The 25,489-nt window shown below is 39.1% G+C and overlaps 1 protein-coding gene across 3 annotated transcripts in view; it reads left to right on the top strand.

The window, feature by feature from the left end:
- The first annotated feature begins 3,933 nt into the window (after nucleotides 1-3,933).
- RANBP3L (RAN binding protein 3 like) overlaps nucleotides 3,934-25,489 on the top strand; it is a 31,166-nt gene continuing 9,610 nt past the window's right edge. For 2 of the 3 annotated variants that reach the window (XM_031061158.1, XM_031061157.1), the window contains exons 1-11: nucleotides 3,934-4,203; nucleotides 13,786-13,844; nucleotides 14,109-14,145; nucleotides 14,722-14,799; nucleotides 15,827-15,901; nucleotides 16,504-16,578; nucleotides 17,219-17,343; nucleotides 17,887-17,990; nucleotides 22,129-22,240; nucleotides 23,611-23,710; nucleotides 24,819-24,949. In XM_031061158.1, the coding sequence (XP_030917018.1) occupies nucleotides 3,960-4,203; nucleotides 13,786-13,844; nucleotides 14,109-14,145; nucleotides 14,722-14,799; nucleotides 15,827-15,901; nucleotides 16,504-16,578; nucleotides 17,219-17,343; nucleotides 17,887-17,990; nucleotides 22,129-22,240; nucleotides 23,611-23,710; nucleotides 24,819-24,949 (1,140 nt within the window). In that variant the 5' untranslated portion in view covers nucleotides 3,934-3,959. Of the gene's footprint in view, nucleotides 4,204-5,474; nucleotides 5,503-13,785; nucleotides 13,845-14,108; nucleotides 14,146-14,721; nucleotides 14,800-15,826; nucleotides 15,902-16,503; nucleotides 16,579-17,218; nucleotides 17,344-17,886; nucleotides 17,991-22,128; nucleotides 22,241-23,610; nucleotides 23,711-24,818; nucleotides 24,950-25,489 lie in introns of all 3 variants that reach the window. The other variant, XM_031061159.1, reaches the window with a different exon arrangement.

Here is a 25,489-nt window from a genome sequence, read left to right as displayed (position 1 = left end):
GTCCTGCTTAAAAATTTGTATACTCTACATTCTACAAAGCTCATGTAGAATGAGTCAAAAATTGGCTGGTGTTGCTCAAAAAGTAGCTGTCTTTGGGGAAATCACCAGGGAATATGTGTGGGTTTTCTAGACATTGGAAGCCTGCAGCTGTTCTACACTTACATCAACAGTCTACAGATGGCATAATGATTTAGGAGGGGGTTGTCTAGCTGGCTTTGTGACTCAGGCTTATTTAAAGAATAAATGCTTTAATAAGAAAAAATACAATGTTAAAAGTCTAGCAGTGGGAGTGTGTGGTTCTGCTGAGAGTGGAGAAATGCACTGGGAGCAGCTCTGACTCTGGGAGGACTATGTGTGCACTCGTGTGTGGTGTTACAGCAGCCCTGCTCCTGCACTGCACGATCAGAGGATGTGCTGGGGGCAAATACAGCTTGTGTCTGCTTCGATATTCATGCCATCAAAAAAAGAACCTGTGGGGGGGGTAGAGAGTGTGAAGAAAGGAATTTAAAGAGCAATATAACCATCAGGCACAGGCAACATGAGTCCACAGAAGGAAATTTATGTTCATCTCATCTGCTATCTTTCTACAAGAAGGTCACCTGTGTAGTGGGTGAAGGGAAGGAAGTGGATGTTTTCTGGGTTTTAGTAAGGCTTTTGATACTTTTGTCTTTCATAGCATCCTCCTGGGAAAGCTGTCCACTGGTGGGATGAGCAGGCTCATGCTGTGCTAGGTGAAGAACAGGTTGGACGGCAGGGCTCAAAAGGGACTACACTGACTGGTGACCATTTCTCAGTGTGTTCCTCAGAGATCAAATCTAGGGTCAGTTCTGTTTGATGTACTCATCAGTGCTCTGCAGGCAGGAGGTGAATGCACCTGCGCTGGTTTCAGCTGGGGTACAGCTAATTTTCTTCACAGTGGCTAGTACAGGGCTATGTTTTTGGATTTGTTCTGAACACAGGGCTGATAATACAGAGATGTTTTTGTTACTGCTGAGCACAGCTTACACAGAGCCAAGGTGCTTTCTGCTTTTGAACAGCGATGCTGGCAGCGAAGCAGGGGGGTGCCTGGGAGGTGGGGAGGAGACAAAGCCAGAACAGGTGACCCAAACAGACCAAAGGGATATTCCAGACCATGTGACATCATGCACAGGATATAAACTGCGGGGAAGAAGAGGAGGGGAACATTTGGATTGATGGCATTTGTTTTCCCAAGTCACTTTACATTTGATGGGACTCTACTCTTCTGGAGATGGCTGAACATCTGCCTGCCCATGGGAAGTGGTGACTTAATTCCTTGTCTTCCTCTGCTTTTGCTTTCCCTATTACACTCTCTTTATCTCAACCCATGAGTTTTCCAGCTTTTACCCTTCCAATTCTCTCCCTGGTACTGGAAAATGAGGGACAGAGTGAGTGGCTGCTTGGGGCTCGGCTGCTGGCTGGGGTTAAACCTCAACAGCACTGTTACACGTTTGATATTAATTATATTTCCTCCTAAAATTTTAATAAGTGGAGAATGAGGGTCGGTTGAGTGATTAATGTGTCTGTAAATTAAAATGAAAGTATTTTGCTTATTTTATTCATGTTAAATAAGGAATTTTCAAATGTTATCTTTGGATAAGTAGGAGTAATGTGAGTGCATCATGCTGGCATGCCCAGAGCCTGTGCTGTCCTTGGAGGTTCTGTTGATAGAGCAGGTCTGCAGAGAAGAGTGCCAGAGAAATCAATACAGCAGGACATATGCAGGCATTTTCAGGATTTTGTCTGAACACTAGTTGCAAATGCTTGGTTTTGTTTATTATAATTGAGTGTTCACAAAAGTGTTAGACTAATAATTAAATTATAATGACTTTGATTTAGGATTCATAGTTACTTTGCCTATCAAAGAACATTGCACCACTTGGAGCTTGAACTAATAAGGAATTTTATTGTGACATAGCCAAGAGTAGACCCAGATAACTACTCTGCTTTTTACTTTTGTCTCTCTTAATACAAAATTAATTTCATCTTGATGCAATGAAAAACTACTTACGGAGAAGCTAATTGTTGATTAACTTCCATATTCATAGTTGAAATGTCAAAAAATAGATATGTGTGCTTTATGATTTCCAAATTATTTTACCTTTCTTTTTACTTTTAGTTGCCAATTTCAGATGATGTTGTGTACCAGCTTGGCTGTCACAATGTATTAAAGATTTTATTATTTAAAGGAGTTTGACAAAGAAAATTAATATAGTATTAAGAAAGGATATAAGAATGGTGATGCTGGGTGGTACCACAGAATCCTTTCTTGAGCAGGGGTTAGCAATGGATACTGAGGCTGAGAACAGGAGAAGATGATGTGATGTTTCCACAGAATACTTTCTCCTTCTCCAGCAGTTATCCTTATGGATATCTATTGATCCCACACAACTCTATAAAGACTGTTATAGGGAGTTAAAGGCATTAATTTCAAATATCTATATCTGTTGTCAGGCAGTGCAGCTGGTTTCACAGGACAAATTAGACATAGCTCTGTGCCATTACCTTTTCTGCAACTGCCTAATGGCCACCTCCATCTGGAGCGGGGTGTTTGTGAATTCAAAAGAAATAATGACTGAAAATTTTTGAACAGTGTATCTCAGAAGATAACCAGAATATATGACAAAAGTATAAAACAATGAAATGTTATTCAGAAGCTGGAATAGGACTGTTGCACATAACAGTAACTAGGCAGTATTCAACTTAAACTGAAAACTTGCAAAACAAAAATTACAAACCTCATGCAATACTGTGACTGCTGTGGAATGTGACGATGAAGTGCACACCACAAGTCAAGGACTTATTAATGTTTATACAGAGGTGGCACATACAATTCACAAAAATACCAAGTTCTAACAGTTAAGGCTCAGGTTTCTGCACCCCAAGTGCTGTGTTCAGTTTTGGGACTCTCACCACAGGACAATGAGGTGCTGGAGCATGTCCAGAGAAGGAGGTTGTAGCCAGGTGGAGCTCGGCCTCATCTTCCAGACCACAAGCAACAGGACAAGAGGAAATGGCCTCAAGTTGCTCCAGGAGAGATTTAGATTGTGTATTAGGAAAATTTCCTTCACCAAAGGGTTGTCAGGTACTGGAACAGGCTGCCAAAGGAAGCAGTAGAGTCATCATCCCTGAAGGTATTTAAAAAAGGTGTAGACGTGGTACTTGGAGACATGGTTTAATGAGGAACTTGTCAATGCTGGGTTAAGGCTGGACTTTGATCTTAGAGGTATTTTCCAGTCTAAAAGCTTATCTGATTCTACTGCAGAAGGGTTAAATAGCACACTTTAGAAGTTATGCCAACACACACTGAGTCTCTAATGAGGAAAAACCACGGAGCATCTGTGTGCTCTTGGACTTCTTGTATCTTTTTTCTGCGGAACATCTGATATTGGCTGCGCAAAGGCACCAGATTAGTCAAGACACATGATTCTGTTCCTGCCTTTTTGTCTTGAACTGTTATGATTACAGGCAGTTTGACACCAGGCCTGCAATACATTATGGCCTGAAATCGCTCCCACTTGAACTATTTGGGGCTGTTGCCATTTAAGAGAGCAGCAGGACGCAGAGCGAGGCTTTAGACCTCGCAGCACAGCGCGTCTGGAAGGAGGGACCGCAACACCTTTTTGCGCTGACGCTGCACTTGGTTCACGTCAGCCTGGGAACAACCGCGGTGTTCGCCTACCCTGCTTGATATTTCATCTTCTTTTTGAAAACAAAAACGCCAAAAAAAAAAGCAAACCCCACAGCAGGCACAGTACTCACGGGAGCTCAGCGGCCGGGCAGCGCAGCGCCCACACCCACCCTCTCTCCCTCCCCCCGTTCCCGTGCCCGGCTTTCTTCCCGAGTCGGGCAGGTTTACAGAGCCGACTCCGGCGTATATAACATGTCTGATTACCTATAGGGAGAGATGTATATAAAAGGGTACTCATGCTGACCTCATAATGAGAAACGAGCCAATTCCTGCTTGCAAAGGGAATGTTTTATGTGCAGGCACGCGGTGCTCCTGCGCTGGCTGTGACAGAGCCCGGCGGGGTGCGAAGGTGCCCGACCTCCCCAAGAGAAGAGACTGGCCCGGTGGTCCCCGGGCTCTGCACCGAGCTGCTCACCTGCAGGAACAGACCATGCCCAGGCCCTGCCGAGGCTCCCGCGGCAGCACGCTAGATCCCAAGGAGGAATGCTTTACAGGTAGGTTTGTTAGCTATTGTCTTTTGCATGTCTCTTGTGTTCCCCCGGGGGTTTTTTGGGAATGGGATAAAGACGAAGAATGTGCTTGCTGGTTGGTAACAGTGTAGTGTGTCATGCAAAACAAGAGCTTGGCTGGCTGTGTTTTTTTTGTTACATAGTTTTTACTGGTAATCTGTCGGAAAACTCCAATTCGTATTTTACTCGAGGAAAGGACACTACCAGATGTGTGTATGTGGACTCTCTATGTTTCTGACAGTGTTAACTCCCCCGCTATTCGAGTTTTCTGCAGCTCTCCTAAATGCTGGGCCTGACAATGGGTGGGAATAGCACTTGCATTCCTGGCCATACCTGGAAGCAACACTCTTTTTCCTGGACATTGATGCCCTGATGTGCCCTGCACCTTGAGAGCAAAACTGTCCTGCTGTAGTTCCACAGTGATGCCTGTCTGCAGAGGTGGACAGCAAAATCCCTTATTTAGGTAGTGAGGAGAGCCACTAATTAAGAGTGATTTATCAGAATTAAGAGTGATTTATCAGTATCATTAAAAACCGATGAGGATGCGTAACAAAAACAAGTGCTAATATTAAGGACTTTTTACAGATAATGCCACCAACCATTGTTTACTGCAGGGGTTGATGAATGAACTGAAATTACCAAGAGGACTTTCAAGGGCTAAGCCTATTGTTATGACTGATACATTTAGGAGAAGTTGGGCTAATTTGTCAGTTGACCAGCCTTTCAGTTTTTGCTTAATATTGAGCACACAGTCCAGCCTACTCACTGAAATTTATGGATGTGTGAGTGTTGGTGGATCATGACCTTATTACCTGTACAGTTCAGTTTCTGCACAAACCCCCTGAGGGTTACTTCTATGTTATCTCGTAGGGATTTATGAAATTTAAATTTGGTACAATACCCTGAAAAGGGTAACACTTTTTATGCCTACAAATTTTATTACCCTTGCATTGGGTATTTTACTGGCTTTTACAATAGATTAAAAATTCTGAGCAGTGGGATGTTTCAGTGTTTCTAAAATAATTTTTGGTTACGCTTTTTGGCACAGTCCTGCTGGTCTACTGACACAGTTACTTCTGGGCTTACAGCACTGCTAAAATTACCCTCTAGTGATGAGACTGTCAAAAATACTTTCTTCACTCTAATGTTTGAAATAAAGCCAACTGGGTTACATTTCTCTCAGAAATTATGTTACAATGTTGCTGAGATAGGGTAGTTTTTATTGCTGTTTTAATGCCTGTTTATGTTATACCCAGATAAAGATGAGAAGTGTGCTCTACAGAGGTGAGTGGGTGTGACATATGCTGTATCTACAAACACTTCCACAGGCTGTCACCTGAATTTCCATGGCTGAAGAGAAGTATTTTAAATTTTAAATCTCATCTCTTGCATGGCATGTAATAAACCACAGTGGCAGCTAGGGGCATTAGATGGAATTTTTTTGATAGAAGAACCCTTTCCACCCTAATCCCTATCTGTGCTTAGAATCTGTAGCATTGAGAAGAGTGACTTAGGAGAGGATGAATATGACTGTGCCCTCATGAAGAATCCTTGCTCTCATAACTGCTGCCACTGATGACAGGGAAATTATTTATGTGGGTTATGAACTATTTGTATAACAAAGAGTGTGCAATACTGGAGTCCCAAAAATGTAGTAAAGCTGTCCTAGGAAAAATTCCTTCAGAAGTTTTATTTCACAAATTGTCAATTAGATGAACTGTATTCTTTCTGAGTGCAATGAAACAGAAACTCCCTTCTTCGATGATGTACTCTCTGCTGATCCAAACAGGGAGGTGTGAAGTTATTTATTGGTTTCCCCAAACTGTATTTACAGGATGCTGTGTGAACCCAAGATAAGCAATGCGCCCTTCATATTTAGTACAGGGTGTTTGAACAGAGCACAGTGCTGTGTCCAGCAGTCTCTTCATGGGCCACTGAAGTACAATTGCTCCTGCAGCAAGTGCAGCCAGTGGCCAAATATCAGTGATATATGTTTAAATTCTCTAGAAATAAAATTCACAACAATGGGTAGTTCCATTTTTTTCAAATAATAAAAAACTTTGTCAAAGATTTCATCTCAAGAGTTTTGAAGTACTTTATTTTAACCATACTCAAAATATTTTTTCACTATTTAGAACAATTTCTATTGAACGTATTTGGAAAATCAGGGTTCATGAGGAATTGTTGGAAATTTATTGATTCACTGACATTCAGAAGAGTATTATAAAACGAAAAATTTCATTAGCACACAGGGCTGGAACTATGACCAAGATACTGAAGCTGCATGTTGCTCTATAGCAACATGCATCTCTGATACCATTGTGTATGGGAAACTCCTGATTAGAATTTTGTTTGATTTATAACCTTATTCCCCTTTGTCTATGGGAAACTCTTCTGATTAGAATTTAATTTGATTTATTACCTTATTTTTATTTCTTATTTTACTCTTAGTGTTTACAGATTAAATAAAACCCCTTATGTACATATAATAGATGTAGATGGAAATTGAAGCAATCAATCTTGTATTATAATGTCTCTAGCAAAAAAAAATTATGTAAGCTTGCTTGGAAAATCCCGTCATGGTATTAAAACTGATCTTATTTTTTAAGACAGTTGTCTTAGAAAGGATTAAATATGCTTGATAAGAAGAATCAAAAGTATGAAGACTAATAGATGAGAATCTGAAAGTAGGTTTCCAAGGTTTCCAGGTCCACATTTAGAGCTTTACTTAGTGACCTGTTTTTTCAAAGGTGCTGCCAGCTGTGTGTGTGAATTCCATAGGAATGCTCACCTGCCCAGCTCTTCTGGGAACACACCTGTGACTCGGGGTCAGCAATGGGAAATTTCATAAGCCCTTTCTCATAGTTCTTTTAAGTTGATCCATTTTATAAAGTTGGTTGCATGAAGTTCGAGGACACCCCCATTTTGCCTCATGTCATCTATCTTAAATGTTTAAGTTTTGGCAGAGGAAAGCCTGGCTTACGTGGTGGGGCCACTGAAGGACCCAAGATGATGGCTGGCAGCATTGTGGCACTTTCTCTTGGCTGTGAACTGACTCTGTTTGATGTTGTGAACTTCCATGAGTATTTTAAAACCAGAAACTATGGTTCTCTTGTGGGTTTGGCAAATCCTGTTCTTGATTTCTCCTTAAAAGAAGCCAAAAGGTTTTTTTTAACTTCCATCTAATTTTAGATGAAAATAGTCCATGACTGGAAATACTGACAGATGTCTTTTGCATCAAAAGCCAGAAACAATATTTAGACATGAGGCCAAGCTTAGAGAGCAAAATATTTTCTTAATTTATCTTGTTTCTTTTTTCACTATATGTATTTTTCTTCTGCCTGTTGCAGTTTTGCTGTCTGAAGTATTGATAGTTTTCTATGCTTTTGCAGCATTTTGAATAAAAATTGGTCATATTTTTACATAGTTTAACTCTGGTGCTCCTTGAAGTCACTAATGTACAGACCATCATCTAGCATAGTGAAAATAATTAATTTTATTAAATTATTTTATTAATTTTATTTATCAATGTAAATTTCTCAATCCATATCTCCCACTTAAATGCTAGTCCATTGTTGCTTCTTTTCTTTCATGTATATTGCCACAAAATTTTGACTTAGTGTTTTTTCAAGTAATAGCTGCACATAGCCCATATTCATTAGTGACAGAGTGAAAGTTTTTCCATGTGGTTTTTTTCCCTTATTACTTAGGTGACATAAAAGTACTTCTGGGGATGTAGCAACTGAAGTGACATTAAATCTACTTTTCTTCTCAACATCTTACCAAATTACATGTTTTCATTGAGGTAGTTTAGATGTGAAACAATCAAAATGGCAATCTTATGTGCCAGAATTTGTTATAATAATAATAATCAATAGATTCACTAATCAATAGATTAACTTCATTTGGTTAGAGTTCTGTGGGAACCAGCAATCTAAGCTGTAACATCAAAATACAGCAGGGTCTCTGCTTCTGTTTTTGCAAATTATAGCGATAACATACAAAGCTTCCAAAATATGCTGTAGCATATCAGAGCACAGAAACTTGATAATTCAATGTCATAGCTTTATCATTTGATAGGATAAAATGATAAGCTAATTATAAATTGTCATGTAGCCTTTGTGTGTTGTGCAGTGCTTACTACGATGTTGTAAAGCAAAAGTTGGACGCAGTTAAAGGTTTTTTAAGTCAGTGAAATTATTTGGACATTATGCAATTTTCAAGTATCATATTCTATTTGGGAAAGTTTTTTTTTCTGATTAAGAAGGAGGTTTCTGTTTGGTTTTGGTCTGTGCCATTTTTTTCCTTTTTGTTTGTTTTATTTATTTAATGTTGTGGTATGTTGACCCTGGCTCGATGTTAGGTGTTTACCAAAACCACTCTTTCACTTCCCTCAGCTGGACTGGGGAGAGAAAATTATGGAAGGCTCATGAGTTGAGATAAGGACAGGGAGAGAACACTCAGCAATTACCAATACAGGAAAAAGAGGGGAAGTCAATTTAGTTTAATACCAGTCAAATTAAAATTAGAATATGTTAGTGAGAACTAAACCCAATTCTTAAAAAAAAAAAGTCTTCCCATCCTTCACAGCCTTAACTTCACTCCTCCCTTTCTCTGCCTCCTCTCATCGGGCAGGTGCATGGGCAATGGGGGTTATGGTCAGCTCTGTCACACGTTGTCTCTGCCACTTCTTCCTCCTCACAGGAGGGACTTTGCACTTTTCCTCTGCTCCAGGATCATTCCCACAGGAGACAGTATTCCATGAACTTCTACAACTTGAGTCCCTTCCACAGGCTGTCATTTTCCATGAATTCATCCCATGTGGGTCCACAGTGAGGTCAGAGCTCCTGCCAGGAACCTGCCCCAGTGAGGGCTGCTCTCCCCACAGGCCACAGCTCCTGTCAGGAACCTGCTCCAGTGAGGGCTGCTCTCCCCACAGGCCACAGCTCCTGCCAGGAACCTGCTCCAGTGAGGGCTGCTCTCCCCACAGGCCACAGCTCCTGTCAGGAACCTGCCCCAGTGAGGGCTGCTCTCCCCACAGGCCACAGCTCCTGCCAGGAACCTGCTCCAGTGAGGGCTGCTCTCCCCACAGGCCACAGCTCCTGCCAGGAACCTGCTCCAGTGAGGGCTGCTCTCCCCACAGGCCACAGCTCCTGCCAGGAACCTGCTCCAGTGAGGGCTGCTCTCCCCACAGGCCACAGCTCCTGCCAGGAGCCTGCTCCAGTGAGGGCTGCTCTCCCCACAGGCCACAGCTCCTGCCAGGAGCCTGCCCCAGTGAGGGCTGCTCTCCCCACAGGCCACAGCTCCTGTCAGGAGCCTGCTCCAGCACGGGCTTCCCATGGGCTCACAGCCTCCTTCAGGCACATCCACCTGCTCTGCTGTGGCTCCTCCAGGGGCTGCAGGTGGATCTCTGCTCCCCCCTGGGCCTGTAGGGGCACAGCTGCCTTACTATCCACATTCTCTCTCTCCTCCTTCACTGACCTTGGTGTGTGCAGAGCTGTTCCTCTCTCATATTCTCACTCCTCTCACAGCAGCAATTGTCCTTGTGCAGTACTTTTTTGCCCTTCTTAAATTCATTATCCCAGAGGTGCTGCCACTGCTGGGCTCAGCCTTGCCAAGCAACTGGTCAATCTTTACTTTAAAAAATGTGTAAGTTTTTGCTATGGATATGAATTAAAGAATTTTCAGTCTTCTGGCCAGTTTGTTAATGATGAAGATGCAACAGATTTAATTTTTAAAAATTGAAAGCATAAAAATTAATTGTTTCAACATCAGAAATAAAAAACTTCTACCGAGATCACAACTCCTGTCTTATCTTCTGAAAGATTTGAGGGCATTTTTTTGCATCTCTTTGAGAGGAACAGAGAAACAGTACTGTCACCACTTTTGGCATTATTTCAGACATAGGACTGCCTGAAAATTAGAAACAGGTAAGTGCTTATATTCTCTCCACTGTGTCCTTAGCCCTCAAAGGTTATGGATAATTTATCTGTGTTTAGGGTAGCTTAGAACAACAGTAATAACAACAACTCTAAAATTTTCAAGATCATCAGGGTCCCACTTAATTTTAATGTATGTATTTTGTGAAGTCTCAATAGCTTTAGAAAAGGCAATAGCAATGGAAGTGAAGAGTGGAATGTCACAGCAAAGACAGAGAGACTCTTACATCTCATGGACAATGCTGGCTTTTAAGATACAAGCAAATCTGGTAAAAGGAATTTTACATTATTTCTTGTATGTTATTCTGGCTAGTGCTCCTAAGGTATCAGCCAGCATTTACTTTTTTCCAAAATGCTCTTTCAAATGGAATGCAGTCTCCATCCTGCAACCTGGGCACCTTCCATGTCAGGTAGCTCAGGTGCGAGCACATTTGATAGTGCTTCTGTGCAGGACAGGAGGCTGGAGGTGGGACACCATCCAGGTGAGATCTCAGACCAAGAAATGTTTCTAATGCATTTTCCAGGCAAGGGCCTGTTTTGGTCTTTGAATACAGCAAACATTAGATTTCTGATTCAGCAGCTTCAGGGGAACTGTAGCAAAGGAGAGGGAGCCCAATCTGTGGCGATTATTCATGTGCAGACAGACAGGTTCTGTGTCTGGACTCTTGGCTGAGGTTGGTGGATTATTCCAGTCCTTGCAGCCAGAGGCAGCTCATTTGGCATTATTTTCTGGTACCTTTTCCAACAGCCTCTTTTATTCACAAGTGCCAAGCTGCTGAGGACTGGAGTGGCCCGGTCTGAACCAGGCACTAGCCAGCCCATGTCTTTCTGTGTCCTGGTGGTGCTGATGAGGGAGAATGGCTCCAGCCCACCCATTCCTGTTCCCCTGTCTGCATTTGCCTGTGCCTGGCCTTGGCTGCTGCTGCCTATTCCTGTGGCTGAGTCTGGCACTGCGTGGCTGGGAGCATCTCTCTTGCAGCCAGCACAGCCACCCTGCCAGAGGCAGACTTAGAGCAGGGAATGAAGGGGAGAAATGCAAAAGGACTGGCCAGTGTTAAAATTACCACATCAACACGACTGTGGTAACTCCTTGATGGCCTTGTGTTATATCCACAAGAAGTTCTGGGCGTCTTTTTCTGTGGAGATCAGCTGCAGATATGTTGTACCTGAATATCTGAGAAGCTGAAAATGTAAATGGAAATTTATGCTTAGGATACATATATAGCTAACACAACAGCCTGATTGAGGAGTGAAGATCTTACTGATGAGCTTTGTGGAGTATGCTTCAGGAATTACAAAAAGGTTTTCTTGATTGGAGTAGAAGCATTATAGAAGTGTACAAACTATAAATAACTGTGGCAGCCTCAGCAACCTCTGACTTAATCTACAGGCAGCTCTTTGGCTCAAAAGCAGTAGGTGGGATATATTCTTTATATTTACTGCGATATTAAAATATAGATATTTATCTTTGAAGAGTACCATTATGCTGTAGCTTCATGTGTTGGTAATTAAGCAGTTATGTTTGTTTTTTTTCTTCAGGAACTTTTGGATTTTAAAATATTATTGGAATCTTCTCACTGTTTCAAATGTAGTGGGCTTTCTTGATTCCTTCAAATCCCCTACAGCCTTTTAGGTCTAGGAAAAGTTAACTCTGTCAGAGAAAGTAAATTCCTTCTTCACAGCAGTTCAGTCTTTGCTAATTCTATTCTTTGGAGTAGAAAATGTACCTTTAAAAATAGTGCAAGCTTCTGAGATTGAGGATTACTGAGAAGAACATGAAGGTTTCTGCAGTTACTCTTTACTTTTTGTATTTTTCCTTCATTCAATAAGAATGCCAGTTCTGGGTTTTTTGTTTGTTTTTAAGGGGACAGAAAAAAGCCTATTCTCTTCAACAAATCATATTTAAGTGAAATACTATTGTTCATGTGTGCCACTCCCCTCTAGTGAATAGAAGTGGAATTGCTTCGTGTTGTGCCATGCCATTGACCCCCTAGCTGCAACCAGATTGTGGAATTTTTCTTCAACTTTCAATGACAGAGAGTTATCTTTATTTCAGTGGAACAATGTGAACTTTTTTCTGCTTTTTCTATTAAGGAAGAAATAGGCTTTCATTGCAAAGCATGCTAAATTTGTTAAATCCTGTCCTTTGCACACACACAATGCCCAAGTAAAAATAAAATTAACTTTAACAACACCAAAACTGTAGTAGTTCTTCCTCTGTCTGTATATCCCTGCGTTTGAGTGAAAGTTTCATGCTCCTTGCCCCTGTTTGCATACATGAAGCATTTATTTTAACAATGTTTACTTTTTCCTTGATGGTTGAATACATTTTTGGTGTAGTAATCTTAACTCTTCCATGATAGGTTGATGTTTGCATTATTAAACCTTTGAGTAATTGATACCAAAGCTTGAGTTGTTTGGTCACAGATAGGTGTGCAGTTCTAGATAAAAATACCTATCCAGATATTTTCACTTGGATGTTTTTGTTGAAGAGGTAACAGAGGAAAAGAGTTTTACAAAAATGTTGTGTATGTGATAAATATTCTGTCAAATGTCAGCTAACAAGGCACCAAGTGTGAGATTTCTCTGGCCAGAGGCCAGTCAAATAGCTCAGCAGTCACCCTAGTCTGAACTCTGTACTTATCAGCCATGGAGAGAAATACATGCATTTAGCTTTCCATTTGTCATCTAAAGTACACAGCTAAAATATGCTTATAGCCAGAAGCTGATTGTTTCTATTTACTGCACATGACAGATGTATCAAGCTAGAATGAGATGAATCCTGTATGGGGTGGTCTTTAAAAAAAGATCTGTTTGTGTCTGCTTTTTTGCCCATTAATTGGGCCCTTAATTCATATAATAAATGTGTCATTAATCAGTGGTGCTGGTGAAAACAGCTTTTTCTTTTACACTGACAACCAAATTTAGTCCATTAGAGTTGCACAGGCTGCGAAGGTCACAAGCCTAACAAAGTAAACAGCCTGAACAAGTTGTATGAGATGTAGAAGTAGTGAACCCTAAATCAACATAAACTCTGATGTGAGGCAAATGTAAGCAGAAAAATATTTCATAGAATAAAAGGGTATAGATCCAAGATATTTTTAGTTATGCCTAAGAGATGCAGAGGTATGCTGAGACTAAAATTTGCTCTTCAGAGCTCCATATGTTTATTTAGCATACACACACATTAAAACTGACCCTAGACATCCACCTACCTAAAGCTTAAAGAGCAAAATGTATGAATGTAGCTGAAAGTGTAACACATTCTCTTGCTTTCCTTCCTTTAGGATATTGTACATTTCACATCCTTCTGCTATGCAGAGATGCAGTTCACCCTCGTTCTTAAAGATTGGCAGATGTTTCTTTGAAGGTTAAAGCTTTTTTTTTTCTTAAAGATAAACATTAAAAATATGAGGCCAAATCCCATGGCATCTAGTGAGGCAAAACTCATACTCAGATTTGGGGATTTTAGCTTTTCTTTTCCTAATGTACTGTACTGTACATTGCTGCATCTCTTTAGTTTTTTCCTTTGTAACAAAAGGATAAACTTCTCTTTGTTATTGCACAGCTCTGATTTATAAATACTATTATGGAATTGCTATTGAAAAGTATCTCTTCTTTTTTCCAGAGAAATCACTGCTTGCCCAGCCAACATTTGTTTTTGAGAAGAAGCACCGTTCTTTGAAGGTAAAAAGCCTTTTTTTTTTTTTTCCCTTTTTCATTATTGATAAAACTTGGTGAGAAATAGGGATTCTGTAGACAATTATCCTAGCAGTGGTATAAGATTTTAGCCCTGGTTAACACTTGTAATAAATGGTCTAAAAACAGAACAAGGAAGAATAGAAAACAGAAACAAGACTTAATGTGTATATGCTGGACTGTTATACTTTGTGTCTCTGTCTAGAAATGATTGTTTGATTTCCTTGACCTTTCCATGCTTTTTTTTTCCAGCGGCCTGCAGAAGACCCAGTTTGCAAAGCTGAAAATGGTAATCACCACCCCACTGAAACAGCATAATATAACCGAGTTATTCATAGGTCTGCCTTTTTCCCGTGAAAACAGCGTTTGGACTCTTTCTACGAGCAAGGGCAAATACCAGTTACCAGACTAAGATTTTGTGGGTTGTAGAGCCACCTACTCTGTCCTAATATACATGTCCCTGTCTTCCCTCAAGTTCTTCCATCTTACCACTCATATTTACCAGAAAGACAAGATCCAGAAGCCCTGAAAATTGACCAAGTGTATTCATCAGCTGTATGAACTCCGAACTGCCTTTTTCTATTTGCTTGGGTAATGTTATAATGTAGCTCCTCATTCTTAATGTTTTCTGAGCCCATGGGCTATGAACTGATTCGAAGTGCTTTCTTTGGGTTCCCTGAACGTAATAGAAATAAAGATTTGTGACAGGTGTTGAGTTAGATTCCAAAGCCCTCCTGCTCTCAGGCACTGCCTTAAAGCTGTTCTCTAAGTCCCTCCTAGAATTTATTTTGTTCAGGTTTTAATTCAGTATTATAACATGGTGCTGATGCCTTCTGCCAATCACATTATATTTTCTTTTCTCTAGATTTCATTAGTTGCTCCAGAAAACGTGCAAGATCATCATCTTTGACTTTCCAGAAGTCTGACTCGCAGTCTGACACTGGTATGACATTCACCTTCAGTCATGTTTTGATTGGAGTTCTGTATTCTCATCTGGCAGTGAAAAGAATGAATTCTCCCACCTAAGAAATGTTTCTGCATTGTAAGCATGCTGCAAGTCATGAAAACTTAAACATTGATACTTGCTGGTAGTTTCCAATGAGCATGTTTTTAATTAAAAATACATTATTTTTTCCATACTTACATAATATTACATAAAGTAGTGAAAAATCCATAAATTTAATATAATTTTTCTGAATTGCTCACACAGTCAAGGGAGGATGAGGTCAGGAAATGAATTATATCCCTGGCTTCTGGAAGAGATCACAGTTCCCTGGGCAATCCTTTAAGATGTAACAGTTTCCAGAAGGGCCCTCCTGCCATCCAGCCATGAGCTGACTGGGAAGGCTCATTAAGGACTGTGCATTGTTTCCATGGAAATGAACACCAGTCCCTGAGGCTACTGTGCAGAAGGACTCCTGTTTTTCACAATCTTTATTTAACATATGGATGGTACCAAAAAGGTACTTCTGAATTCAGGCACTAATATATGTACAGTGTATTTTTTTTAATCACATCTAAATGTACCCAAGAGGACTTAAGCTAAGTTTGGTTTACTCTGAAACTTAAACTGGGATAGATATGTGAGAAATTTTAGGGCATGCCTGTACCAAAAAATAAAGCAGAGTGCAGGAGGAAGCTGGAGTGATTTCCCTCTTGACTGCCCATACTGTTGAAGGGATAGGTCACTGTCTGGTTCTGTTTTGAACTTTCCACCTGGCAGTCTCCAGGACAGAGCTGATACAGAGAGGGTTAGCTGTGAGCCTGAGCCAGGCTGTGCTCCTTGGCCTCAGAGACATCCTGGGGTCAGCAGCATAGACATAACCTAACAGTCTGCTTCAGAAAGATGGTGGGTAGCAGACAATAATTTATTCTACTGTCAATGAAAGCATGACATCAGCCTGGCTAACCCTAACACTTGTCCTTTTTATTCTCCAAACAAGTGATAATTTAATCTCTTATTCTTTTAGATACAGCTCTCACACAGCAAAGAGGGAGGTCATCTTCATTTAACATCCTTCCTACTTTCCCTCCCTCCCAGCCAGGTAAATAAAAATAAATATTTACATAGAAAAGCAAGTATTAGCCAAAGTAAAGATGTGTGTAGAAATGCTTTTCCTGCAAGACAAAGCTGAAGTGTGTTGGACTAATCTGATATTTAGATGGGAGAAAGGATTGTTTTATAAGGAGGACTGGTATTTCAATAGAAGATAAATTTTTTTAATAGTTGGGGAATCCTCTGGGGCAGGGGTGAAATCTTTGAATAATTTAAAAGCATGCATTTATAGAGTTTGATACAAATTATACTTAAAAAACCAAAATGAAATTACAGTAATTACATGAATAGTTTGCTTGCAATATGATGGTGATATATACTACAGAAATATGATTTTCTGTCCTAGGAGCCTGTCTCCCACCTAACCAGGTATCCAGGGAATATCCTCACTCTCTTAGCACTAACAGGAAAGATGGAGTGGTCTCAAATCCTAGCCTATGTCTGTTACTAGACATGTTCTTGACAGATACTGGCATAGAGGATTGCTAAACAATGTTAAGAGTGCACAGCATTTTGATAGCAGCAAAACACACTATTTTGTGTTAAAATTTGGATGTACTCATTATTTAATTTTAAATTCCTTTTTTGTAGTGAAGAAGAATAACATATTCATGACCTCAGCTCTTCTTCAAAGAAATCCTGACATCATCAAAAGTACAAGAGAAGGTAACTGTCATTGTGATATTTTTTCACTGTAGCTCCACAAAAACATCCTTTAGAGATACGGAAGACAAAAACAGAACACCTCTTTTCCATACTGAATGATAGGCTAGGTATCTTTATGCAGTTCATAACTTACCTGTTTGACAGGGTAAATGTCCTATGAACTCTGGTTTGACCATCTGCTCTGATTATTTATTTCCTGAGTGGACTGGATATAGTGAAATTTCGCATTTCTAACTGAATACCTCTGCTCCTGGAGAAGGCAATGAAGAAACTTCCTGGCATCTGAGGATGCAGAATTAAATCTGAAATGCCAGAAGACATATCTAAAACAAAGCAATAAATATAAGTATAAAGATATACTTAAATATATAAATAAAAATGTATTTTGTAAGTTCAAATAGAATGTTTATGTATATAACACATTACTTTTTTTATCCTGATAGGATAACACATTGGTTTCACTTCAGGGTTGTGTATTTTAGAAAACATTACAATTGTTCAGAATATGGAGCAAATAAACAACAGTAAACATTATTTAAAAATGTTTTGAACATTTCAGTTAAGAGGCAAGACATATAGATATGAATTAGATGTGAAGAAAAAGTATATGTTTAAATATTTTGTCTTTGTATTTTGCAAGGATCCTTGTCACCAAGTCAATTGTGGAATGTCATTAGACCTGCCACTTTACAGCCCCCACAAGCCCTGACCTGTCCTGAAATTCCTGTAGTATCTCTAATGACTAAGAAAGAAGCGTGTGTTCAGGTAAAAAGAAAAATAATTTTACTGGAACTCAAATTAAGGAAAAAAACCAACCAAACATAAACACTCAAAACAATCAAAACCAAACACCAAACAAACCAGTGCTGTTTTAAAGCAATTAATTACTTAATTCTGCAGTTAATTAACATTGCATTAAAAATGCATTATTTTCAAGAAAGTTCCCATGTAAGTTTCAGTAGAATTACTGTATCACTAACATGATATGAAATGTTAAACTCATGCTGACTGTGTTTGAAAAATTATCTCTTCTCTGCAGGCTGTCTTACCTTTCTGATATCAGGGTTCTGTGGGAAAATCAGCTTTGGGTGTTTTGGATTCTGTTTATTTAGAAAGTGAGATTTTAGTATTTTAATTGAGGGCACTGGTTTAGTACTCAGTTGGAGGAAGCTATGCCAACTACAACATCTATTATCCGTATCTGTATCTGTCTATCTTTATACCTTAGTGACTCTGGATTCTAGCAGATCTGTTAATAGCAGAAAACATACTAGCTCTAATTAACCAAATTGATTTTATTATTCCTAGCTATCTGAAGACAGCTCTTATTCATCCACTGAGAATTCAGTAAATTCCAAAACAGCAATGGGGTCATCTATTACCATGAGTCTTTCCAGCTCTCAGAAAACACAGTAAGATTTTGTTTATTATATTTCTACACCATCTTGTCACTTGGCTGGTGGCATGCCCTTTCATCATCTATGTCTAACATGGTACTAAGCCCATGCTATCTGCACCCACACAGGACTCTGTGCTGTTTGTGTGTGGTGCCAGGATTTGTATCTATTCACATGAGCTTCATATGCCATAAAAAATGGACTCCTAACTGCAATTAATCTTTGTGGGACAGGTGGTTTCTCGCTATCAACCAAGCCAGAAACTATTCTGGTTTGCCATCTCTCTTCTGACTGCATGTCTGCTGCATCTCATAAAAAAGGTACATAGAAACTCAGGAAATATAATTCTTTTGAGGAATAACCAAGATATTTCAGTATATTGGACACAAGAAGCATAAAGAAAAAAAACAGGACTGATTTGGAATACCGGGTGAATGCTGAAATTGATGCTCTACTTCCATTCACAAAGCAGAATTTCTGTCACGAGAAGCTATCTGTGGTGACTGGGATAGGCTGGCATTTTTGTGCAGCACAGATTTCAGAATTTCTGTGAGGAAGCTGATGTCCTTGGAGTAGGATGTTTCCCCATCCTCTTGACACTGTATGTGATGGAAAGAGCCTCATTCTTGGAGATTAATCAGATTCTAACTAAAAGCTTGGAAAACTTGTGTCATACATGACAGAAATGCAATGCTGGGAAAACACTGGCTTCTGGTCACGTGTTCAACTTGCACAAGGTTTTGCTTGGGAAACAGAAAGCGTTCAAGGCCAGCACTGAGAAGAAGTCATACTGGTGCAAAAGTGGGCTATTACCTCTCTCTGGGGACTGACTCATGAGAACTCTACATCTGTAGTTGTCTTGTGGTATTAATACTGCTTGCTGATGTTGATGATGGTTTTTTACCTGGAAGTTGTGAGCATCAGGAATACACCTGGTATCACTTTTGATGAGAGAATGACTTTTCAAAATTGCTAGGGCCATGGATAATAGACTTCTAATGTTGCCTAATTCCCTCTCCTACCCAAGGAGGGCATAGAATATGTAAATTGCAAAGGAGTCTGTGCCAGGGCTAGATGGACAGCAGATAAAGGTTGTGATGCACAATGCCAAGGTTCTGAGGAGGCAAGGGAGTTTAGATGCACAAAAACTTAGATTCTTAATTCCTATCAACAAAAAGAACCGCTAGAATCATTAGAGGGCAGATGCTTGCTGTGATTTTGGAAGAACTAACCTTTTCCATTATATTTAATGCTGTTGTGGTGCTCTCTGACGACAACATGTAGCCACAGAGCACACTGGGTTTTTAGGAGAATCTGAATGATGGTAATGCATGTAAGAAAAGCTAAATCCACTGCTGTTGGTACTTTAAATTTATTTACCTTCTGTCAGCTGCACAATATCTAGGAAAAGATTGGTGAGTGACTTTCTCCTGTGAAGTAGAGAAATGCAACACAGTGATTGAGTGCCAACAAGTTAACTTAAAGGTACTTGTGGTATTTCTTTCCCTTGTCTTTTTTTTTTTCACAAACACCCTGCTTGGGGTGTTTGTGCCTCATGAATTCTAGAATATCACAATACTAGTTCTATCATAATCATGGTAAATGTTGGTTCCTTTGACAGTTGAAAACTAATTTAAATACTACCAGGTCCCTACTGCTATTCTGAGATTGCAGAAGGATGTAAGTGCCATTCTTCTAATCCATATTAAGTGACTGATGCTGTAAAATACTTAGGTAAAATCTTTCTGGCATCGCTGTTTTCTCATCAATAAGAAACAAATTACTTGATTAAACTCTGTATACATGCTGAACAGTAAGTGAACATTGGAGCCAGACCTCATTGCTAAGGAAACAACTTTTTAGGTTTGCTTTTAATTTCCAGTCAAGGCATAACTGTTGACATTTATTTATAAAATAAAATGCAGAGATTGCTTTGCCTGCAGACATCTTTCTCACTTTTGCTCCTCTTCCATATCTTCATCTATCCATTATATGATTCTGTGGAGAGGTGAGTGAAAATACCTTGTTATCCCTCCACAATTGCTGCAGCTGTCCATGTTCCATGAAACCACTAATTTTCATTTCCAGGGCTGACTATAATAATAAACAGAAAAGGAAAAAATTCCAGTTTGTTGATTCTGATGAAAAGCTTGGAAAGCTTGTGTCATAAGTGACAGAAATACAGCAGTGGGAAAATACAGGCTTGCAGTCACATGAACTCAACTTTGCACAAGGATTTGCTTAGAAAACAGAAAGGGCTTAAGCACTGGAACTGGCAGCTTCTCACCTTTTTGGACACTCTGAGAAGGCCAGTACCTGAATCATTCCCCTCATAATCCCATTTGAGTACTTTATCCATATTTCTCTTCCCATTGTTCCTTCTATCATTCCCTGATATCAGTGACTGTGTTTTGTATCCCCGTGACAATGCCATGCCTGGGCCAAGAACACTTTGCATCCCTGACAATGCATCCCTGGCAAGAACACTTTGTTCTTGCCATACAGCAACATAAGGCTACTGAGGTTTTAATAACATTTTAAGGCTGGCACTTCTAGTTAACTTTCTCTTCAAAGAGAACTGATTGCACTGATTAATTTTTCTTACATTTCTGAAAATAATCAAAACCATTTCCCACAATTTTTCTTAGAAATAAGCCTCTAATTCTTGTTTTTTTAGCTCTTTTGGGGTGCTGTCCTTAAGCTGCTATTGGAACACCCTAGAAGTAGCAGCTGAAATGTCAGTATGGAAATTTGTCACATTCCAGTGAATTTTAGCAAGGGGTGTGTTTAAGGATAAAAAGCTTATTAACACACTTCAGATTTCCTGTTCAGGGCCCAGAACATGTATAGAAGCTTTAAAGGCTGAAAAGACAAGTTTTTTCTGATTTCTCTGTTTTGCTCCTAGCAAATGTGTTGTCTTAGGAACACATCAAGCATGAGAATGCTAAGGAGTATTTTTCTCATTGAAAAAGATTGAGAGAGGTAGTACACGGTAAGCCCTTCATCCTTGAAGAGGTTTTAAGCACACTGTAGTTGTGAACAGAGAAACTGTTTTAGAGGAAATAATCAAAGTTCTGCCAACAAACCCAGCTAATTAACAGGAATATCCTGTACATGACATATGTTATGTTATGTTATGTTAAGCCCTCCCCAGGATGATAAATACTGTGAAACAGAAGTAAGTGGTGCTGAAGAATGCAGTTTGTGACACAGTATCAGGCTGCCTTCCTGCCAAGTCATCCTTCTGGAACAGAAAGTGAAAAGAACTTGCATGATTTTGCCTATGCCAGCAAGACGTGCAGGATTAAGCTCTACAGAAAGCACAAACAATGTACAACCCCATCATAAAAAACCAAAACCAAACAAATCAAAACCAAACCAGCAGCAGGAACAACTTCCACATAAAGGAGTTTACAAGGACTTTTCTAGTGACTTTTACAAAAAATGAACCCTGTTAATTTAAAGTGGCTATGTAATTAGCAGGTCCAATCACAATTCTACTTGTATAGAATATTCTTGAATGTAATCTCTAAAATATAGTTGGCCAGTACCAAATGATTCCAAGTTTTGAGTTCTCTTCTCATGTTACGTATATCTCTGGAACAGGTTATTGAAAAATGGAAACACTTTTCTCTCCTGTTTTACTCACACCTCATCTTAAGCAATCTGCCATCAAATCTATACATTTTTTCAGTATTTGTGTGTGTATGTGAATACACTGCCTTCCTGCTCTTCCAAAACATAAGGAGGATGATGAAGGAATGCCTGTAAGGCACCAGGGTGTACATTATTCTGCAGAGTGGTGGAGAACTTGAAAGGATAGCTGTTAATTGTTGGTAGTCCTTTTGGAGGGGCAAATGGAAACTAAAGCAACTCATTAAAATTTCTGGAGTAAGACACTTCCCTGAGGAGAAGTGGCATGCTGTTTTGCTGCTAATTCTTTGGTCTTAAGGAATGGCCTCAATAATCTTAATGAAACTCACTGTGATACTCTGTTCCTTTTGGGAAATTTTCCATAGAGAATATTCTCAAATTATCTTAAAGAATTTATCTGATTACTTAGGTTATTACTCTTTTGTTTTTCTTTAATGTGAATCTTTAAAGTGCTTTAAATAGTTCTAAATCGCATTCTTATGTTATTTTGTCCCCACAGGGGACAAGAAAGAAGTGTACAAAACAGCAGCAATTCAGATTTTGTGTTTGGGGAAAACATGGTTGAAAGAGTTTTGGTTGGACCTGCACATACTGGCAGACTTTTTATCAAGGTCAGTGTACTTAAGAGTACAATTACTTTTTCAGATATTGGTTCTTTTTAGGTCCTCCTTCTTGTAAAGATGTGAGTAAATATGGTTCCAATGTCTCTTGAGGAGAAAATATCTAAGGATGTGCTGCTGGAGGGGTAGGCATTCCTATCTTTACCATCCTAGATAGATTCTTTAATTACTAACGCTTACCAATACACATCTGTTTTTTTACTTGAAAAAGAGTTTTTTATCTCTTCCATGTAAAGTGGAACACCCACAACGTAAGATAAAACAATGTGGTTTCTACTGCTCTAATAACTTCCATTGTAACTGTAAAGAGTTTGGATACCTGAAGGGAAGCCTAAAAGAAAGCTGAAGAGAGACTGTTTACAGGAGTGACAGGACAAGGGGAAAGGGCTTCAAACTGAAGGACAGTAGGTTTGGGTTCGCTATTAGGAAGAAATTCTTATCTTTGAGAGGGGTGAGACCACTGTAAAGCATTTGCCTAGAAATGCTGTGGATGCCCCATTCCTGGAGGTCATCCAGCATGACCACCCAAGGCCGAGCTGGATGGGGCTCTGAGCAACCTGGTCTAATTAAAGGTGTTCCTTCCCATGGCAGAGAAGCTGGAACCAGATACTCTTTAAGGTCCCTTTCAACCTAAACCATCCTGTGATTCTGTGATAAATAAGTATGAGGGAAAAAGTGGACACCTGAGAGAGTGTCCATGTTAAAGCATATTGTGCATGCTTGTGAGGCAGCTTATGCCCTGAAGGACTCTAGGACAAAAAAGTGGTTCCTAAGCTGAGGACCGCACCATTGAACACAGATTTGAAATTCAGTTTTCAATTGAAATAGGATGAAAACTGTATGCTTATCTGCCAGTTAAAAAGCTTGGCAACCATAGGTTTGGGGTATGTCTTCTGGCCAAGATTTGTTTATAAGGTAGGAGTTGAGACACTGAGCATTGTCAGGAGCCACAAGCATTTATTTAGACATGACTAAGAAAATTTATCTGCAAAACTGACGGCAATAGAAATTTTTAAGTCCTCTGAAGTTCAGTTTGTGGTGTCTGAGTGTTTTAAACTACTCTTCTGGGAACTTATGGGCTTGAACCAGTACCTTAACACCTAAATTCTTCAGTGGATTTAAATACTAGTCCAGGAAACACACGAAGCAGTCATTCTTCTCGGAGGAAGAAAGATGTACTGATTCTATGATAGTAATACTACTTCCTCTAGAGACTGAAATTGTATCTAGTTTTACTCTGAAGCTATTAAAATTGCTTATCTTCAGCCTAGCATGCTATCATTATTCAGTGTTCTATTTGATATAAATTAACATAGCCCTTTCTTAAAATAGGAATTCTTATTTCCCCTGTGTTTTTCTAGAGTCCTGAGAAGCATCCGAAGCTGTGCACAGAAGCTGATTTACACAAAGGAGAAATAACATCCATGTCCACAGGATCTTCTCATGTCAGGACACAAACAAGTAAGCATACTCAGCAAACAAGCAAAGTCAGCTTTATTATTATATCTCACTGTATTTTAGAGGATGTCAAATAAGTGGTGGTCAATAATTTTCATCTATTCTCAAGATATCCAGTCATGAGTATGCTTAGAGTATGTGCCAAAATCTATATTCAGAAAGCAGGCAGAGTTTGTTTTATGACATGTGAACTGGACTGGCTTCAGAAAGCATGATCTGAATTACACAAGAAAATATTACAGAATATTATTATTTAGTACAGATTATTATTTATTGTTTGAAGAAAAATGCAGCAACCTTTATGAATGCCTTGTGGACACTGTTGAATTAAAATTTTAGGCTGTCTGCTGCTTGCATTTTTCAAATTCTCATATCAATTACTTCGTTATTTTGGATCATAATTGTGGGACTGAAAGTTCTACACAGACTTCAGAGTTTGTTTGTGACTCTGGTGTGAGATTTTCTACTAAGCAAGCCATGTAAACTTAGGCTGTGAGGGAGTCCCCAACAGGCCCCTGTTGTGACAATTCTTGATAAATTCTGCACTCCTCTTTACTAACAGATGTATTAGATCCTATGATTTGTGTAAGCATTCTTATAAGTAAAAAATTCTAAATATAAAGCCCTCAGAACATGTGTATAGATTATGCAAAGATACAGAGCTTTGAAACAATGTTGTTCCTTTCAAATATTATATCTCTGTTCCTGTTAAATATTCATGATATACATATTATTATTCTGAATTTTGGGATATGTATACTCAGCATAACAATAGATCAGTTAGATGAGTTTAATTTGGAAAATCAGCCTTCTAAATATTTAGGCCTTGTTTCTGATTGTTCCTGTTTGTCCCGTGTGACAAACCTCTGCAACTATAAACAGCCCTGTTCAATTCTGTATGAGCCTTTTTAGTGAGGTATTTTGTATTCCTGCCTTTTCCTCTAATGTTTGTTTCTTTGGCCAAAAACTTATTAATAACACAAAATAATGTCGGATACCACAGGTATTACTGAGGTCACATCCTGTGTGACCTGTAGTTTTGTTATCCTAAAAATATTCCCAAAATATTCCTTGTACAGAAAGAATTTCTTCTTTTTTTTTTTTTCTACAGAAAGACCTTTGTTGAGGAATGCAACACTAATTGAATCAGCAGCTGCTTGTGTTTCCAAGCCAGTGGAGAAAATCCTGTTAGATAAAGTTGAAGTTATAACTGGAGAAGAAGCAGAACAAAATGTATTGCAGGTGTGTATTTCATAAAATCTTGATGGTGAGTCGTTTAGTTGTTGAAAAAAACATCTAGATCAGTTGCAGATGCAGCAATCTGAAAATAACTTCAATTTATATTTTAAATTTTTGCCTTTTTTTAAGCTGTGCCTCAGCTAACCCATTTTTCTGTAAGTTGGTATGTTCTTTTTCATACTATATTTGTTCATTTTGTAGTCTCTTTTACTAAGTGCCTATTTCAGTGGTATTTTATAAGCATCTACATAGTATACTAGCTGTAACCACAACCTTAGAACTGGAAGTGATTTGAGTAAAGATGGGGTTTATGAAAAAAAAAAGTTGGGCAAAAAAAGCAATGTGTTGCAAAAGTAATTTGTTTTATAGTTCAGCTAAAAGAGCAATTATCTTTCCCATCTGGCTGAGCATATCTTGTTATTTTTTGTCTTCAAAATATTATTTTCTCAGAAAATAGCAATTATTATTTAAAAAATCTTAACATTATTTTATTTTTTATTAATTTTTCTGTCTTAGGAGAACATGAAAGTTTTACTATATTTG

The sequence above is a fragment of the Geospiza fortis genome, unplaced genomic scaffold (genome assembly GCF_000277835.1).
Source record: "Geospiza fortis unplaced genomic scaffold, GeoFor_1.0 scaffold163, whole genome shotgun sequence".
NCBI classification, from domain to species: domain Eukaryota; kingdom Metazoa; phylum Chordata; class Aves; order Passeriformes; family Thraupidae; genus Geospiza; species Geospiza fortis.
Note: the sequence above shows the minus strand (reverse complement) of the source record. Positions and strands in the feature narration are given on the sequence as shown.